At 57.6% G+C, this 18,558-nt stretch overlaps 1 protein-coding gene across 4 annotated transcripts in view; it reads right to left on the bottom strand.

The window, feature by feature from the left end:
* CACNA2D2 (calcium voltage-gated channel auxiliary subunit alpha2delta 2) overlaps window positions 1-17,215 on the bottom strand; it is a 138,702-nt gene extending 121,487 nt beyond the window's left edge. For 2 of the 4 annotated variants that reach the window (XM_045079470.1, XM_045079474.1), the window contains exon 1: window positions 16,769-17,215. In XM_045079470.1, the coding sequence (XP_044935405.1) occupies window positions 16,769-16,983 (215 nt within the window). In that variant the 5' untranslated portion in view covers window positions 16,984-17,215. The remainder of the gene's footprint in view (window positions 1-16,768) is intronic. The other 2 variants (XM_045079483.1, XM_045079487.1) reach the window with 1 other exon arrangement.
* Window positions 17,216-18,558: the final 1,343 nt, after the last annotated feature.

Raw genomic sequence — 18,558 nt, 5'->3', positions numbered from 1 at the left:
ACCCCTACCCAGGCCCATGTAGCAAATGGGTAAACTGAGGTTTAGGAGATGGGTATATTGACACAGTCCCTGTGCCGAGCCCTGTGCTCTGGTGGGGGAGCCATGCCCAAGCCTCGTCTCGGGAAGTGCACAGAAGGGCTGAGGCACCGGTAGAGGTCACCAGGTGAGTCACGGAGGGATCCAGGAGCCCCAACCACTGGTCCCCGCCCTACAGCAATAGCTGCAGCCTGACTAGAGGCGGCAAAGGAGGCTCTTTCCATGTGTCACCGACTACTTCAGTCTGATTCTGTGATTCACATGTCCCTATCTCCCCTCCTGCACATCCTCCCCGCCCCCCAGCATGAGTCAAATCCTCGCTGAGCCACAAATAGCCGTCCTCTGTGTGCATCCTCGACATGGCCTCCTGCCTTAAGGAAAACAGAGAGCCCCTACTCGGGGTCCTCAGTTCCTCCTCAGGGCAGAGATCTCCCCCATAGAAGCTGGCAGGCCCCCGGAGCACACCCAGGTACAGAGAAGTGGTAGAGCAAAGACCAGAACCCAACCTATCAGGGCCAGCTTTGTTCTCTGGCCTTGACACACCTCTACCAAGTGACCTCCACCAGGAAGTCTTCCTGGATTTCCCCTACCTTCTTTCAAATCCATAGTCCTTACCCTACCTTATGGACCCTTGCCTTAATTTGGTACTATAGCCTGGTCCCATGACCAAGTTCCCTAGAACTTAGCTTACGGTCTGGCAAAGAAGAGTCTTCTGGAAGTGCCTACGGATAGATTTAATTAAACATCTCCCCCTCACCAGATTGGCCCTTACCCCGTTCACCTACCTTAGCAGTGGGAAAAAGGCTGCAGAGCAGGGCTGGGAAAGGGCTTCCAACTTCCACAGGCTTCCAACTTCCACAGCACCAAGGAAAGGACCAAGGACCAAGGATGCTGGGTGCTCTGTGTGCAATTCCTGTGTGATGATGTCACACAGCACCCTTGGCTAGGTGAGGACCAATCCAGGCTTGTTTCATGGATGAGGACTCTGAAGCTCAGTGGGTGAAGTAACACACCCAAGGCCACAAAGCCAGTCTGTGCTGAACCAGAATTTGAACCCAGCAAAGTATGGGTTCAGAGCCCAGGCCCTGTCTTAGTCTAGCGCCTCCTTAATTCCAAGGTGGATGCCAATGGCCAAGATCTAAAGTAGGAAATAGGGTGAGGATAAGGGCCAGCCCCCATTTATGACTGTTTTCAGCTCTGAGAAGGGGCCCGTCCTTACATCTGGGCCCCTGCTGCCTCCCCAAGCAAGCCAGAGCTGGGTGTAATTGGGAAGTTCTTCCTTATACCCCACCAGAGCTGCCCTACTGTAGGCATGTTGTCTTGGCAGTGAGGAGCCCAAGTCCCTCCCTGCGCCAAATCCCACCTTGGGAAGCCTGGACTAAGTTGGTGGGGTGGGGGGGAATGCCCACCTCCTCTGGGATTTGCTTCTCACTGGGGCCTGGCTTCTCAGAGCCCCGAAGCTTCATGTAAATCGAATGGGAGTGCTCAACCCGCCTTGACACGCTTTGGGCTGGTTACTCTCAGGTGCTCTGTGGTGAATCTTTTAGCAATGCAAATCCTCTCTGTGGGCTGTGCTGTGGAGGATCCAAGGCCTGACTCCCACAAGGAGGGGGACTCACGGGCCAGCTCAGCAGCAGCGCCTCCTTCCAAAGGAGCCCTAGTGAGGCAGCCAGGCCAAGAGAAGCCACTCCGCCTGGTGAGCCTGAATTGTCATTGGGGCTGGCCTGGGGAGAACAAAGCCCGCAGGGCTTGTCCCGGATAACAAAACTGGGCAGATGTCTCCCACCTTCTGCAAATTCCCCACTGGCTTGCTCACTATTCGTTCGTTAGTTCATTCATTCATTCATTCATTCACATGATTACTAGGCCAGACTGCAGGCGGGGCACCAGGAAGAGATACAATGGTGGTCAGGGCAGGTGCTAGCCTGCTCTCCAGAGCTTGGAATTCAGGCAGAACAGATGCCTGCTCTGATTCAGACCTGATGAGCAAAGAGAAGGGGGTCTAGTGAGCCTTGAGGGGTGGCATGCAGGCCAAGGGGCCTGACCCACCCTCAGGGGCTGGCCAGGTGAAGGAAGTGCTGCAGAGCTGGCCGGCGCTCCAGACAGAGCGGGCAGCACATGCCAGGCCCAGCAGCAAGGCGAGCCCTGCCCACGGTGATGTGCTGTGAACACGCAGACCCACCATGGGCATCACGGCAGGCTGCTCTTCCACACGGAGTTCCACAGAACTCCAACCTCAAGTACACGGGGGAGCACCGCCACGTGCTGAAGGGGGCAGGGTGGTGGGCTCCCAACAGCGAGGAGGTGAGCAGAGCAGGCCCTTGTGTCCCCCTTGTGCTGACTTGCGGGCCACCCCTGCCAGGGTATCTGCCCTATGTTTCACAGGCACCCAGGGCCAGTCCGTGAGAAAGGGGCGGGTTGCCTCTCCCCACTTCTCGGATGAAAAAAGCAGGGCTCAGAGTGGCTGCAGGTCAACTGTGTAAATTTTGTTTCACACAAGGTTACCTACTACTTGCCCTGCAGTGGGGGGTGCTGAACGCTCAGCCCCAACCCTCTGTGAGCACTCCCTCTGGGAAAGGTGGGCTCTGGGCTGCATGGGTGCAGAAGCATCCAGGGAAGGCCCTCTGGACAGGGGAGAAAGGGGGACAGACTGGTGGGGAAGTGCTCAGTCTCCCAGGAACAAATTCCATTTACTCATTCACTCAGGACTACCCGGTCGCCATTACAACCGGGACATGGTGCAGGGCCTCCTGCCCTGGGCCTTCCACCACTGCCCCATGCTTTGTACCTTGTGACCTCGACCCCCGCCCCCCGATTCCCCCTGAGCCTCAGCCCATTGCACATCAGAGGTTGGGGACAGTATTACTGTCTGCATGGGCCAGATGGGGCTCCAGCAGTAAAATCCTCCTGCTGTCACTCCCGCCAGAGGTGCCCGCAAGTGCAAAGCGTTCACAATTTTCTTGATATTTCTGACACAGATGTTATTATTAAAACACCCTCTCTTGAGTCCAGGGCCAGGCACATAGCTGGTGCTCAAAATGTGTTGGCTACAAGACCAGAGGCTCCAACCTCACACTACAAAATATAGGAAATATGGTCCCATTTTAAAGATTAGGAAACTGAGGCACAATCTGACTCAAACAAGGCCATGTATGGGACTCTGTTTATGACCCACAGCTCCTCCCCTCCTCAATCTCCATGCCCTGGACCAGGTTTTCTAGAAGGCAGCAGGCAGGCACAGCAAGGCCAGCAGAGCCCATGGCTCTGGGTCCCTCTGGAAGCGCCAGGGAGTCCCCACCCTTCTCCATGTTTGAGTAACGGCCTCCATACGCCACCAATCTGGAAATCACCTGTGAAATTTATTTCCCCCGGCGCAGGCTCGGGAACCATGTAAATCACCCCGCTTAACAGCCTCTGGGATTGTTCCCTGCCACCCCTCACCAGCTGCTCTGTGCCAGGGCCCCGGTCATGAGCTGTGCATAGCCTATGGTGTCCTGGGTGTTACGCGGCACCATCCAGGGGCGCAGCAGGAATGTGCCAGCAGGCGGGGATGAAGCCCATCTGAAACTTTGGACACTGGGTCCGAAGGGGCAAGCTCCCCCACCCCCCTTCCCCACCCACACCCCTTGTCCTTGTCCCCCCATCAGTAGCCTTGTCTTGGAGGAAAGTGGGTCTGAGTGGTTTCCCCAGGCCTCTAGAGCCCTGACTGGGGGAGGCCCAGGGCCATGGGAATGGCAGGGACCCCAAGAAGGCCTGTCAGGACCCCATCTAGAGGACAAGCCCTGCGCCCCCTCCCTCCTCCACTACCAGAGTCAGTGTCTCTTGGATTATCTTTTGAATGCCTCTTGGAGCACCATCCAGGCATAGTTATTATTTATTCAGCCTTTCTTCCATTTCTTCTTTCCTGGCAGTCTCCCCCACAGAAGGTGAGCTCCCAGAGAGCAGGCTCGGCACACAGCTGAGAAGAAAGGGGTGGTCAGGAGCCAGGAGGCGGGTCCTGGGACATGCGCAGGCTGTGGCACGGTCAGCGGGGAAGATGGGGCGAGAGCAAGTGTCAGCAGAGGCGCAGTCAGGCCGGCTGAGGGGGCCTGGTTGATCTCCCTAGGACAGGCCACAGACTCTGGCCACTGGCCACGTGCACAGGCATCTGGGAACAGCTGGCTTCCACAGGGACCACAACCAGGAGACTCCCCAGAACCAGTATGTCAGCCCCCACCTCCCCTGCCTTGAAGCCTCAGCCCCCCTTGCTAGACGGGGACAAAGGGGCGGTCCTGTGTTTATTTTCCTAATTCCACGCTTCTCTACCTTCACTGTCAGGACCCCTGGGTGGCTCTGGAAGATATTGATCCCTAGGCCCTGCCCCAACCCAATTAAATAACATAGTCCCATGGCCCCCTCTCCCCTAAGGGGAGACCTTGGAGTCAGCCCCTGGGCTGGGGCAATACCTTGTTAAAGCCACAGGAGAGTGTGTGGAATGGCCTTTGCCTTATGCCACCAGCAAAGCCAGGCCCATATGGTGGCCCCGTCCCAGACCACGTAAAAGTTACTCCTGCTTCCAAAGACAACCAGCTCGGCTTTCAGACACCTGTGCAGACTCTGTTCAGTGAACATTTATTGAGCACTTGGTATGTGTGAGACTGGAGCTCCAGCCAAGGACAGGGGGCCCCTGCTGTTGTCTCTCCCAGGCCCACAGCCTTGAAGGGCAGGCAGCAAGGTCTACAGCGAGACAAGAATGAGGGAGCCTTCGGGCAGCCCAGGAAGCCTCTAACCTACGTGGAGAAGTCAGGGGAGGCTTCAGGAAACAGTGACCCAGTCAGTCACTCCGGGACACGCAGAGGTCAGCTGGACCACAGGCAGATCCTTCCTGGAGCTGGCAAGGCCCTTTGCAACCACTCCCTGTCTTAGTCTGCACTTAATGCTTAGTAGGTGCTTGTTAAGCCCCTGTGGAAAACGATGAGCACTGTCCTCATGGGTACTCAGTCCCAAGGGCAGAGATCCACTCCTGGGCCCATCAGAAGCAGCCCCTTGTCTGTGGGCCATAGCACCAGCTTACAGGGTAAGACAGATGAGAGCTACACAGATGGAGTAGCAGGAGAGCATCGTCCTCAGCTGAAGAAGGACCCATCACTCTGGAGGGTCCTGGGAATAATGAGGATACTGAGGCTCAGAGGAGGAGGGCAGGTGGCTTACCCAGATTCCCACAGTGAGCTGGACACAGGCCAAGGCTACGGTGGGGTAGGACACTAGCAGAGGGAGGAAGGGCAAGGGGAGCCCCAGTCCCTACACCACAAGTCCCTGAGATTTCTGGGGACCGAAGCAGCCAAGGTCTGGTTTAAATACTTGACCTTGCTTGCCTGTCTGCCTCCCTCCCTCTGAGTCTCCCACGGGTAAATCTAGGCACCGCTAGGGGTGGGGGTGGGGGGGTGGAGCTGGTTGGAAGATTGAGGGTGAGGGGTGGAGTGTATGCATACACTCTGTGTATGCACCAGTGGCCACAGTACCCTCAGCTTCCACCAGCTAAGGGGAGAAGGCCTCAGAAGGAGACTCCGATCAGAGAAGGCCTGTCTTGGTCTGGAGGACTCATAGCTGTGCCAGTAAAGTCCAGCTCCAGAGAGCCCCATCCCTCATGTGACAGGTGAGGAGCAGCAGCCAGATGGGCACCCGACCTAGAGGCAAGACAGAGCTCAGGGCTTCTCCTAAGACCTGTGCCCTTGGTTGACTAACCACTGGACATTGTGGCCAGCCTGGACCCACGATGGGTGCAGAGAACAGAGGTCAGGGAATAACAGGAAGGGCCAGGGGCAAGGTCATGAGAATGCCACCTCGATGGAGCATGGATCTTGTCACATCTATCAGAGGAGCCAACCAATGACACGCCAGTGCTCTCTGTAGTAAGCAGACACACAAGTACACCCACACCGCAGCTGCCCCCACCCAAGACGAGAACCAAGTCTCACAGGCAGCTCCCAGCCAAGTCCAGGCCCTCCCCTTGGCTATGTCCATGGGTCACTTCCTCAGCTCTGCAGCAGTAGCACATGGCCTCTGTCTGCATCTTCTCAGTTCGCTCACCGGCTCCAAGGACCCAGGCGGTGTCCCAGCACCCTGTGAAACCATGCTCTAAGGAACTCAGCCTAATAAAAGAGGCAGTGCTTAAGGAGGAACAGCTGTGATGGAAGGGCACAGGAGTGTGGGAGCACCTCAAGGGTCCTATGGTCAGGGGACTGCCTGGAGGAGGTGGGCTGTAGAAGGGCCACCCAGAGGCTGTGGCTGGGTGCTCAGACCAGAGTACTGGGGTATGAATCCTGCTTCCACCACTATCTGGGTGATTTCAGCATCACTCAGCCCTGTTGAACCTCAATTCTTCCTGTCTGTGAAATGGGAATAAAAATGGACTGATCTCACTCTATAGGATATGTGAAATACATCACCCAGGGCCCAGCTCATAGTGATGTAGTTAAATGATGTATTTAAAATAACCAAGTCCCTAACAAATGCTTCCTTTAGCATGGATACCCTCCTCCTTCCCTTCCCCTCCCACCTTCTTCCTCACCCCTACTCCATGTTCAGCCCTCTGACCTCACCCTGCAGCAAAAATTGCCTTCCTATTCTCTCTCACTCTCTGCTTCTTGCTAACAAAACCCAAGTCTATAAGAATCTCTCCTGCCTCCAGCCTCAAGGTGACCCTATCCTTTGCTCAAGGGTAAATCCTGGTTAGCCAGAGCCAATCACAATGCACTTTCCCTATCACCAGTGATTGGTTGACAGTGGACATGTGACCCACTGCTAACCAATAAGGTATGAGGGGAAGTTGGCTAGGGGCTTCTGAGCCAGGTTTCCCAACCCCTTAAGAGGAACCCAGTATCCCCTTTACTCCTGTTGTCTGGTACCTGTGATGCCTGGAGCTATGGCAGCCATCATGTTGCCATGAGGGGAGTCAGCCAAGAACAGAACAGCCCCACTAAAAGTGAGGCCAGACAGGCAGAGTGCAGGTGTGGACTTGGTCCTCAATGACAGCTACCACTCACCCACCTCTGGGCTCCTGTCAGAGGATAAAGGGACTAACCATGATGAAAAAATCTTCATGCTGTGCTTGCCATGGTATATGCAAAAACTGCCTCTTTTCCTTACAGCCAAATATACTCTTCAGACTCGCCTTTTGTAGGGGTAGTTATCAGCTCAATGCCTACTCCTGGAAGCCCCTATGCACTGGGGCATAGGGTTGTCTGAAAGGCCCACAGGGGTAGGGAGCCAGAGGAGGCCATTGGTCAGAAGGCTCTTTGCCTTGGAACTTGGGCTAAGCAGGCCGGCCTGATAGAGGGATAGGATGCGCAAAGGCCAAAAGGTACAAAGGCCAGTGCTCCTACTAGGTCCTGCAAGTGGCTGGGCCTGGCTAGAGCCTGGAGGGTCACAGGGCTAGTGGCCAGAGCCCGGAGCCAGCCCAGGCAGGGCCTCCAGTTCTAGCCTGGGAGGTGGGGCTGTGCCCACGTAGGCTTCCGGGGTGCAAGGTCATCGCTACCCCTCAGCAGGAGACACTGCAGCGTGCCTAGGGGGTCCAGGGAAAGAAGGGAAGACTTCAGGTTCTTTCCAAATCCACCCTCACCTCAGCTCACAGGGGTAAACAAGCAATGTCCGTCTGTGACAACCTCAGCACCGAAGCCTGTTTCGTCAGCTTCTTTCTCTTTTCTAATAAATGAAGCTCCGGGCAGGGCTGAGGTGGGTTGTTTTGTTGTTTGTTGGAACTGGTAGCGGCACCAGGCCTGACCTTTAAGGCTTCAAACGCAGCATTTTAGGCGGCGCCGGCGGGCAAAGAACACGGGGCTGCAGAGAGAAGTTATCACTGCTAAAATGCCACGTCAGGCTGGAAGCTCAGAGTCGAGCAGCAGCCTCTACCCATCGTAGGAATACATCAGACCGTTTTTGCCCACCTGGGGACAAAGCGGTCCCTTCTGAGGGTACCCTGGAAGCCTTGCTGACTCTAAACCGGCAGGGAGGCCCCAACGTCTGTCCCAGAGGGAGACCAGGAGCCGGGGCCTCCAGCCACCCAGGCACCTTGCTCTACAGGACTTGCCAAAGGAGGCCTCAAATTGCTCCTGCATCCCATGTCAGGGGTTTTATTTTCTTATTTTTTGGACAGGGAGAGAGAGAACCAGGGGTAAGAGGGCAGAGGAAGATAAAGAATCTTATGCAGTCTCCATGTCCAGTGCGGAGCCTGACTCAGGGCTCCATCTCATGGCCTTGAGACCATGACCTGAACCAAAATTTAGAGCTGAATGCTTGGGGTGCCTGGGATAGAGCCCCACGTGGGGCTCCCTGATCAGCAGGAAGCCTGCTTCTCCCTCTCCCACTCCCCCTGCTTGTGTTCCCTCTCTCATTGTCTCTCTGTCAAAGAAATAAATAAAATCTTAAAAAAAAAAAAAAAAAGAATTGGATGCTTAACTGACTGAGCCACCTGGGCGCCCCTCCAGGGACATTTTTATTACAAGAACCAGTTGCATGTCATAGTGCAAGGACAGCTAAGCTGGGGTCATTCTTTGAGCCACCTATATTGAGCACTGGGGAGGGGGCCCTGTCCTCCAGAAGGCATGTGGGGCCTGAGGGCTCCTCTCTGCCACCTCAGACATCAGTTTCCTTGTCTTACAATGGCAGTATCTGGGTCCCCAGGGGCTTCTGTGGTTGGGATATGTCCTTGCCAAGACAGGCAACCATGCAAGGCCCATACCACCCAAGGAGATGGTCCCGCCCAGGCACCCTGCCCCCAGGAACCCTCACTGGTCTTGTAGCCTCCAGGGCTCTTCTCAGCCACCTCTGCTCTTTGCAGAAGCCCCCTCCCAAAATGTGGAGGACATTAGGCCACCCCAGCACCCATAACGCACGGGCCCTGAGAATGCCAGGAGAACAAAACTTACAGTTCTCAGCTGCCACACCCCACCAGATCAGGGCCAGAGCTCAGCTGGGTGCACAACAGCCCTGAGGGCTGGCACCCAGACTGTGTGTTTATGAAGACCCAGTAGACAAAAATTCATCCTTGAAAGGAAGAGACTTCGTGGGAGGTGCCCTAAATAGAGGACTGTGTGCGGATCATCAAGCTCTTGTACCCCAAATCGTGCCTGTAACTGATTGTACAAATATCTTCCTTGGGGGGAGGGAGAAGCCCAAACCTACAGCACATGCTCCAAGGGATGCCAGTCCCCCTCCCTTGGTGTGCAAATGAGAAGCACCCACTCTAAGAGGGGGAAAAATGCCAGGTCACGCAGCAAGGGTTTCCATTCTCCCTGCACCCTGAACTCCATGCTCACCCCCTCAGATTCCCAAAGGAAGGGCTGTTTGCAAAGATGCTTCACTTTATAAAAGGCTCACCAAACTTCTCTGAGTCCCAAGTCCTCCAGTGTATCTAAATATCATTCAATTTGCAAAAATTTGAATTACAAGGATGCAGCCTGTATGTTTCCTTCACAGACTGTCATCGAGCCAGTTGGTAGATGATCAAACTTTCCAGATCAGCCTTAACTCGGGCTGTTTCTGACATAAAAGTTTGCAAAACACTGGTCCTAACAACCCAGCTTCTTTAGTCCCCACTGCCAGCGTTTGCCCAGCTGAGCTCTGGCATTAACTTCAAAGGCACGTGCAGGAGGTGGGCACCAAGAGCACATTCTGGGGACAGAGAGATAAACCCCACATCTGCCTGCACACACGGATGTGCATGCATACACAAGGCCACACCCACATCCGCACTCATGCACCTACCCCTATGTGTATGTGTGAGCATGTGCACACACACCCCCACACGCATGTGCACAAATAATGCACAAGCAGGCACACACAGGGGCACACATGCACACCCTCCCACACAAGCTCATCTTTGTATGCACATGGACATTCACACAAGTGTACATTCACATGAACACAGCTAACACATTAGCACACAAAACACACACACACACACACGAACACACTCAGATACTTCCACACACAGGCCAAGGCAAGGGCCAAGCACAGGAGCAGAGATGTGGGAACCACTGCTGAGTCTTGGGTGCCAGTAGGGCCCAGCCACGCTGCGGCTGTTGTGGGTGATGGGAGAGGTGCCCGGCACTTGGAGTGCAGACCTGGCTGGACTAAGACCCCTCACAGACTGAGTCAGGATCCACATGCCCTTATCGGGCAGGGGCAAGGCCCATCCCTCAGGACCTTTCAAAGCCCAGCCCTGTGAGGCAGTACGCTCGAGGGAGCCCTATTTTACAGAGGAGGCCCCAAGATCCAGAGAGGCTAAGGATGTTCCCAAGGTCACACAGCTGGTGAGAGGTGGGTGTGCTCTAAGCAGGGCCCTCATTCAGAAAGATGTGGCCAGCAGGGAAGGAAGGCATCGAGGTGGGAGCCAGGGACGCGCCGTCTACAGAGGGCCTGGAAGAGAGGCAGAGGGGATGACTCCTCCCTCTTCTCACCACTCTCTTCCCCTTCCTTTAACAGAGTCATTGCCAAGGTGGGAAGAGTTCGTTAATGATCAGCAGGAAAGACTTCCCTTGCCCTCCCTCTCTGCTAAACAATTAGGTTGATTAGAGCTCAAAGTGGGTCAGTCTGAGAAGCAGCGTCAAGACACCCAAAGTGTGGCCTGGGGTCAGTAGGGGAGGCACAGGCTCTTCACACTGGAGGAGGTGGGGTCTAGCTGGGCTGGGGGTCAGACCTCACTCTGTGGTTAAAGTGCTGGGAAGAGGAACGGGATGACCCTGAACCCATCTTCTCAGGCTACTGGAATGTCAGAGTCAGAAGAACCTGGAAGAGAGGAAACTGAGGCCCAGGGGGAGGAGGGGCCTTGTCCAAGGTCACCACTCTGCCAGCTACCCCGCTGACAGGATTGGGCTGGAAATGCCTTTGACAGAGGGCCCCCAGGACCAGGCTAACCCAAGGCAAGGCCCCTCAGGTCCCCCATGGGAAGAGTCCCCTCACCTAAGCCCCGCTAGACAGGGTCTCCTGGTCTGTGGGGTCCCATCCGCCACAAGCTTAGGCACCAGCGCCAGCAGTGGCCAGAAGCCATTGTGGACAGGACCAGCCCCAGAAGGAGGGGGCCCAGCTCAGATGGGAGAAGGACTAGGTGGCCTGTGAGGAGGATCAGGCCCGGGGACAACAAACCTATGGCAGGGCATTACTAGATGGAGCCAAGCCCCCAGGTCATGCCTGCAGAAAGTCGGGCTCAGACTGTGTGGGCCTAAATGACAGCATCCTTGACTCCCATAGGGTAGCTCTAAGAGATCCCTATGGGGAATGTGTAAGCCCCCCAGGGGCATCCCAATCCATTGGTGGTCACCTGCACTGCCAACTCCCCCCCCCCACCTTAGCCACAGGCAGCTCAAAAGGCTCTTCAGGTTACACAGGACAAGAGAGGAAGGGAAAAGAAAAAAAGCAAAAACCACACATACACCTCCCTCTGGGAATACGAATATTGATTCTGTAGCTTCTTGTTTAGACAGTAGGCACCAGAGGAGGAAAAAAAAAAAAAAAACAAACCCACCCTGACATGAACAGAAGCTCCCCAGTTGGCTGGAGGGATTGCAGCCAGCAGTGGAAAGCACCCCCCTGCCTTCACGGTACCCCAGACCCTGGTGCTCCACCCCCACCCCCACCCCCGCCTGAGGCCCTGAGCTCACTCACTTCAAGGCACAGGTCACTAGCTCCTGAGGCAGATCTTGAATCTAGAAGCCAGCAAGGACAGCAGCAGGGCCGGGGGTACGGGAAGGGGAAGGAGAAAGAGACCAGTCCCCAACCCCCAGACCACACTACCTGCCAGATAGGCCTATGTCACAGGCCTACCTACCTTGACTCCCAAACCTCCAGCTGGCCCTTGCATAGTACCCTAGCCCTCCAGGCCACACCTGTCCTTACAGCAGGGACACCTTACTAAGGTCTCTGCGGTCTGAGTCCTCTGAAGTCCCCTTGAGGCCAATGAAACTGCCAAGGGACTGGAGGATCCAGACTCAGGTTTCCACTAACCACCCCCACGCCCTTTCTCTCTGGAATCATACTGGAATCTGGAGGGGGAGATGGCAGCTTGGTATCTTGAGACGGGAGTCCCTCCTGCCCACCCCTCCATGCCAGGCAGGCCTGGTCTATGACTCAAAGCCTTGGAGAAGAGGAAAACCTGAGTCGGCAGCCCCAGGATCACCTGTGTACGAGTGGAAAGGCGTGGACGTGGGCTGGCAGGGCAGCCATGGCACGAGGAAGAAGGCCCCCTCCAGGTTGCCTGAGAGCCAGGAGAACAGAGGGACAGTGCAGGAAAGGTTACAGCTGGAAGACCTAGGCGTGCCTCACAGGTCTTAGGCCTCTTCATTTTCCTACAAAGCCCCAGGTTTTGGGTCCCCACCCCCAACCTCCTGGGCCCGCTGCCTGGATGTGCCCAAGCTCCTGGCAGGGATGCTAAGCATCGAACAGGTTAGTCCTCTTCCAGGCCTGCTTCTGGAAGTTGTGGGACTTTGGGCAGGACCTTCGTCTTTCCGAGTCTCAGCGTCCTCATTTGTGGGATGGGCATGAGCACAGGTTCTGAGGTCAAGGCGGTGATGTGGGTAAGGGCCTGGCCTGAGCTCACTGAGGGGAGGCCCACCATTAACCTGGTGATGTTCCCCACTACAGTCAAGCCGGGCTTCAGGGAGTGACGGAGGGCGGTGGCCCAGTGTCTGTCCTCTAGGAGAGGATATACCACGTGGGTGGGTACAGTCTGAGCTAAGGGCACAACCCAGAGGTCTCCAGAAGGTGTGGGTGTCAGACCTTGAAAGAGGTATTTAAACCCCTGAGGAAAGCATGCAGTGATGAGGGGACAGCAGCAGCAAAGTGGAGACAGGAAGGCGCTCAGTCCACAGGAGCAGGGTAGAAAGACTGGTGGGTCGGGGCCTGCCAGGCTGCAGCCTTAGGGCCAGCTGCTAATGTTTAGAGGATACATTCCCCTCGCAGGAATTCTCACCCCCAGACTCTTGAGCAGATTCTATCATCTCAGTTGGGGAAACTGAAGCAAGGTCACCCCAACAAGGGGGTCAGCTTTGGAGGCCATTGCTTGAGCCTTGCCGGGCCTACATGCCTGACACGCGGCATGTGCGCAAGCTGCCTTCTCCGAGGAGCCTGCAGGGTCCGCCCATCCACATCTGAGGTGCCGTGTGCTGCCCACCTGCACACTGGCAGGAAGGAAAAGGAGGCCCTGAGAGTAGAAGAGCTCACTCCACTTGCGAGTCAGTCTCTCCTTGGGGACCCTAGTGTGACTGAGACTCTAGTGTGAGACTCACCCACAGATTATGAGGGGACTCATCTTAAAACACTTCCCCCACCTTCTCAGGAGCTCTTCTGACATAGCTGGCCCGGAGGAGGTGCCCAATATGGGTGGGGCCCAGGGGGGATGGCAGCCAACGGTCTCCCCAGATGCTCCACACCGGGAAGGACGCGAGCACTTGGCAGCTCTGCATGCCAGGGGTGGCGGCAGCAGGCTATGAAGCCTCAGCCCCTCCCTCCTGCAAGAGCTGCGGCAGGTCACTGGGGAGATGGGGGGACCCAGATGTGTGATGTTGCCTCCCTCTAATAGGGAGAGTCACAGGGAGGTGAAGGCGCGGGCTCAGAGGCCCAGACAGACACACGTCACCCCCCATTAACCGTAGCTAGACTGACGCGTGCCCCGTCATGGGCACTCAGGAAAAGGAGCACGTACTCCAGCTGTCATTAATCTCCTGGGTGGGTTCAGGCCCCTCAGGCCGCTCTCTGGTCCCCACCGGGCCTGCCAGAGGAAGGGAGGTGCTGGCCGGCGCCATCATGGGGCAGAGTGGGGCTAAGAGGGTGCGGCCAGGCGCACAGCTGAGCCAGGGCCCCACAGAACGGGGATCAGAGAAAGCCAGGGACGCCAGAGAGCGGGACAGAGGTCCCACAAAAGAGGCGGGCAGGGTGGGCACAGAGCAATGAGAAGGCTGGGCAAGGAAGTGGAGAAGGAGTGGAGCTGAGGGACCCAAGAAGGGGGCTGGGGAGGGGCCAGAGGACAGACGGGAGAAAGACGCAGGGAGAGGCAAAGCAGTTGCCCTCAGCGGTCAGCGGGGGCCATTCACCATTCATGGCCACGGCTGGAGGGAGTGGAATTGGAAATGGTGAGGCAGGTGAAGGGGACAGTGTGCTCTGACTCCTTCTCCCCCAACTTCACGCCCAAACACACGAGGGCACACGTGCACACATATGTCCTCGCTCCTGTGGCCTCCTCCTTGTTTGAAACCCTGATCTCGGTCCAAGTGGGGTGAGGGAGTCCCCCCGACCCTCTGCAGCCAACACCAAAACCCTGTTCCCAATCCAACGGCAACTCCTCTGTCCTTGATCCAGCGGCTGCCTCGGTCCCTTCGCCTGATGGGCGGAGAGCCACGCTGCCCCAGCAATTACAGAAATAATGGCCACCGGACCTCAAACCCACGCTGGCTTAAAACCCAGGGGCTCGCAGAGCTGGGCCCTGTGGCCCTGCCAGACGTGGAGGAGGAAATGATTTTCCCACCTAGGGCCCTCTCCACAGAGCGGTCATCACCCCAGTGCCGAGACGCTGAGGCTCAGAAAGCCACCTGTATCAACGTCTCGTCCTAGCCTGGCCACTGACCCAGGAGAGTTCCGGGAGGCTGTCCACCCGCAAGGCAGCCCCACGGCAGCTGCCTCAGCCTTTCATGTGAGTTCAACAAAAGCCCCCGCTCCAGCCAGCCACGGTCATGTGGGGGCCCTCACTGGATTCCCTCCCCTTCCTCCTTCCAAGGATCAATGGGCATCCGCATCTGCGGGACCAGGGCAGCTGAAGGGCGCTGGCTGTCACGGTAAACCCAGTGTGTCGTCGTCACATTAGTCACTTCCCTCCGGACCCTCAGAGCGCACAACCCCCACCCCACCCCCGCTCTCATTCTCTAATTACGGTCTGCGAGACATGTCCCAAACCCTCAAATTAGCTCCAACTCTATCGACAAGAGAAGAGAGTCCAGCTGGAAATGTGCCGCTGCCATCACACCCGCCTCATCGTCTTCTTGCTGGGGACAGAGTGACAGGTGTCCCCTCTGGTCAGGGTCTCACACTGTCCTTCCAATGGAGACCCATGCAGGCCCAATGGCCATCTGGCCCACTGCAGTTTGCAAGGAGAGGGGGGCGAGGGGAGAAGAGGTGAAAAGGCACATCTATTTAAACCTTCATTTGAGTAGCTATGAAATGGCTAGGGAAAAAATATTGTGGCTTGGCTTTGAGGAAAAAAGAACAAAAAAAAAATAATGCTTTTGCTCTTTTTAAACATCGTGGTTGAAGTCCATTTTCATCACAGCAAATGAAAGACAATAACGCACCCACGAGCCCTGAACTTCCATATGATTCTCCTCTCCCTGCACACCCCCCAACACACACACACACACACACACACACACACACATCCAGACGGTTGACAGAGGACACGTCCGTGCGGCACCTGTAATTTGCCAACTGATCACCCGCCTGAGCACAGCCAGGCTGTGTGAGGAAAGAAACAACGAGATGAAGAGACACTCAGAGCAGTGCCTTTCCCGAGTTTGTTTTTCCCTCATCTGGGAGAACCTAAAAGCTGGAGTCGGCGGGTTTTGAGGCAAAACCAGGGGCTCCTACCCTTGGGCAGAAATGGTCTAATGACGCAGAGTCAGCCTCCCCCTTCCCTGAGGCCAGAACCTTCCCCTTGGCCACTAGCAGCCCAGCTACTCATTTCCCAAACCCCAGGCCTGGCTACCGGTGAAGGGTTCCAGGGGCAGGTAGCTCCACAGACCTGGAGACAGACACAGACAGCAAGGCGGTCACCACGGCCCAAAGCCACAGTGGCGAGGGGAGTCTGGGCACTGACAGAAGTCTGGGGTAGGGTGCCCAGGGAAATAGCCGCTGTCCTAAAGACCACATGCACTGAATACCCACTCCGAGCCCCAGACACATCTGGCTAAGCTCACCGGAGGAGGATGCCCAAGTTTGCGCGTTCATTCATGGGGAGGGAGAGGAGGCTCAAAAGGACCATGAAAACCAGCAGAAGCTGGCAGGGCCACGAGATGCCATTCCCTCGTTGGCAGCAGCAGCAAGAGGACGCAGGGGTCCTCCCTGCCATTCACTTTCTGCCTCCATCCCAGCACCTTCACCTCCCAGCTGGGCTCTCCAAGGGATCTTCCCCTCAGGAGTGAGGGGGCAAGAACAAGGGACACTGACCACCTCTGTGGTACTGGTCACAAGAAGGTGCTTGCCTCCTCTGCATCCAGTCCCTCCCGTCAAAGGAAAAGGCCAATGAAGACAGGTGTGGAGGTGTCCCCCACCTCTGGCTCAAAAGCGCCGGGTTCCCCCACTGGGGACGAAACGTGGGGCAGACGCGCGGCTCCAACTCTGCCGGGCAGGGGTCGCTGGCCGCCCCCTCACCCAACCTCAGGTCCCCCTCTCACCCGGACAGCGGCAGGGGAATCAGCTGGCAAACTCGGAGCCCCCCACCCCATCCCGAGGCTTGCAGATCTAGCTCTGCCCCGTTAGGGGGTGGGGGGGGGGGGATAAGGGGCACCGCGGGGAAGTTTCGCGACGCAGCCAGAAGCCCTGGGACGCGGCTAGCCGCCCCCCTGGTCTTGGGGCCGCCGTCCCCGGGCTCAGCAGGCAGCCGGACCCAGCGCCCCCGCCCCGGCGCGGGGAGGGACCGGCGCGGGCCGGGCGGCGGAGGGGCGCGCAGGGCTCGGCCGGGGTCCCGCAGCCGGCCGGGGAGGCCACTTACGTGTGCTGCTGGGGGAAGCTGTAGGCAGAAGCGCCGGGGGCGGCGAGCAGCGGTAGCATCAGCAGCGGCGGCAACAGCAGCAACAGCGGGCGCGGGGGCCGGGACGGCCGGCGGCAGGCGCCGGGGCCGGGCTGGGGGCCGCGGCCGGGCCAGGGGAGCGCAGTCGGCGCCGGGCCGGGCCGAGAGGCGCCGCAGGTCCGAGCCGGCACCGCCATGTTTCCATTCAAGATGCGGCGCCGCGGGGAGGGGGGGGGGCGGCGGCGGCGGCGGCGGGGTTGGGGGGGCGCGGGCGGCAATCCGGCCTCTCCGCCTCCTCCGCCTTCTTCGCGCGGGGCCTCCGGGGCTGCACGGGCCGCAGCGCCTCTGCGGGTTGCGCGCCGCGATCTCCCCGCCGCGCTGACTCGAAGCGCTCTGAGCGCCCGGCCCGGGACCGCCGCTCAAATAGCGGCCGCCGCCAACCTGCCGGCGCCGCCCTCCCCCGCCCTCCTTCCCCGGCCGGCCCGCCCCCGCGCGCCCCCGCCGCGGCCACGCGCCCGCCCGTGCCCGCGCGCCCCTCGTCCCCGCGCCGCCCCGAGCCGGCCCTGCTGGCCCGCGCGGCTGAGCGGAGCCGGTGCGCGCGCGTCCTGCGCCCCAACCGTGGGCTGACCTCCCGGTGCGCGCCTCTATCTTCCAGCCTCGGACCCCCCTGCCCCTCTCCGCTGTACGCGCGACAGGAGTTTCTGGCCTCGCGGCCCGTGGCAGGCTTCTGTGTGACCCTTTCGGGGGCTCGACCTTCAACAGGCTTAAGGCCTGGAGTCACAGGTTTAATGCTGGAATGGCAGACTTTAGCAGACCAGAGAAGAGGGCATGGGTGCTGAACTCAAACCCCTAGTGGCTCTTGCTACTTGCAAGAGTCCTCTCTTAGGGGACTCGGGTCCCCATGCCCTGACAGAAAGAAAGGGCTTGGGTCTCCTGGATCCCTGAGCCAGAACATGGGTCCAGCTGCACAGTTCTGAGGGGCTGAGAATGTCGGGATGCAGCCATCCTTAGCCACTCACTAACTTCACTGGTCTTAGCATGCACTGTGTGCAGACTGGCCCCTAGCCCCAGCCCCCAAGGCTTGCAGAGCCTCTATTTAGACTCCTCCAGTGCTGGGAAGCTCATCACCGCACAATCCAATCCTTTCTGTCCTGAGGCCCCTGACTCCTGCCTGCTGCAGGAAGCCTGGGGCTGGTGTGGCTTCTGATGCTGCAGCTGGTGGGCCTCTCAGAGTCTCAGTTTCCTCTCCTTGTGGGTGCTTGTGTGGGTGCTTAACCCCATTTCTAGGATGAAATTGCTTGGTAAATTGAAATGCTCTGGGTTGGGAGAGAGCATCCAAGAGATTCCCCGGAAATTGTCCCTGGAACTCTGTTCTTGCCCTTGTGCAGATAGAATGGGAGAATGTTTCCCGCCAGCCTGGCTTGGGGCAAGATCCCTTCAGCAGTAGCTAACCACAGACTCTGTGCTTAACAGGAGGAATGAGAACAGTAGCCACCTGGGCAAGAGGCCCCACTTCACGGTATCTGGGTGAGCCTTCCACCACCCACTCACAGGTCAGCCCGAGGACAACTTAATGTTGAAGGGAGAATGGTGGTCCCTGGACTAAGGAGGGCAGAGGTCAGAAGCTGGAAATAAGGCGCAGGACAACAATTACTTGCTCTCCAGTCCTGCCTGGGCTGTCCCACACCCACCCCACCGTCACAAACCAGGGCTTGATAAAGAGACAATTTTAAAGTTTCCTCCTTCCCAGAGCTGAGTGAGGTTTGCCAATA

The sequence above is a fragment of the Mustela putorius genome, unplaced genomic scaffold, assembly GCF_011764305.1.
Source record: "Mustela putorius furo isolate JIRA1106 unplaced genomic scaffold, ASM1176430v1.1 tig00000095_pilon_pilon_pilon, whole genome shotgun sequence".
Lineage (NCBI taxonomy): Eukaryota > Metazoa > Chordata > Mammalia > Carnivora > Mustelidae > Mustela > Mustela putorius.
The sequence above is the reverse complement of the archived record's forward strand: the minus strand, read 5'-3'. Positions and strand labels throughout refer to the sequence as shown.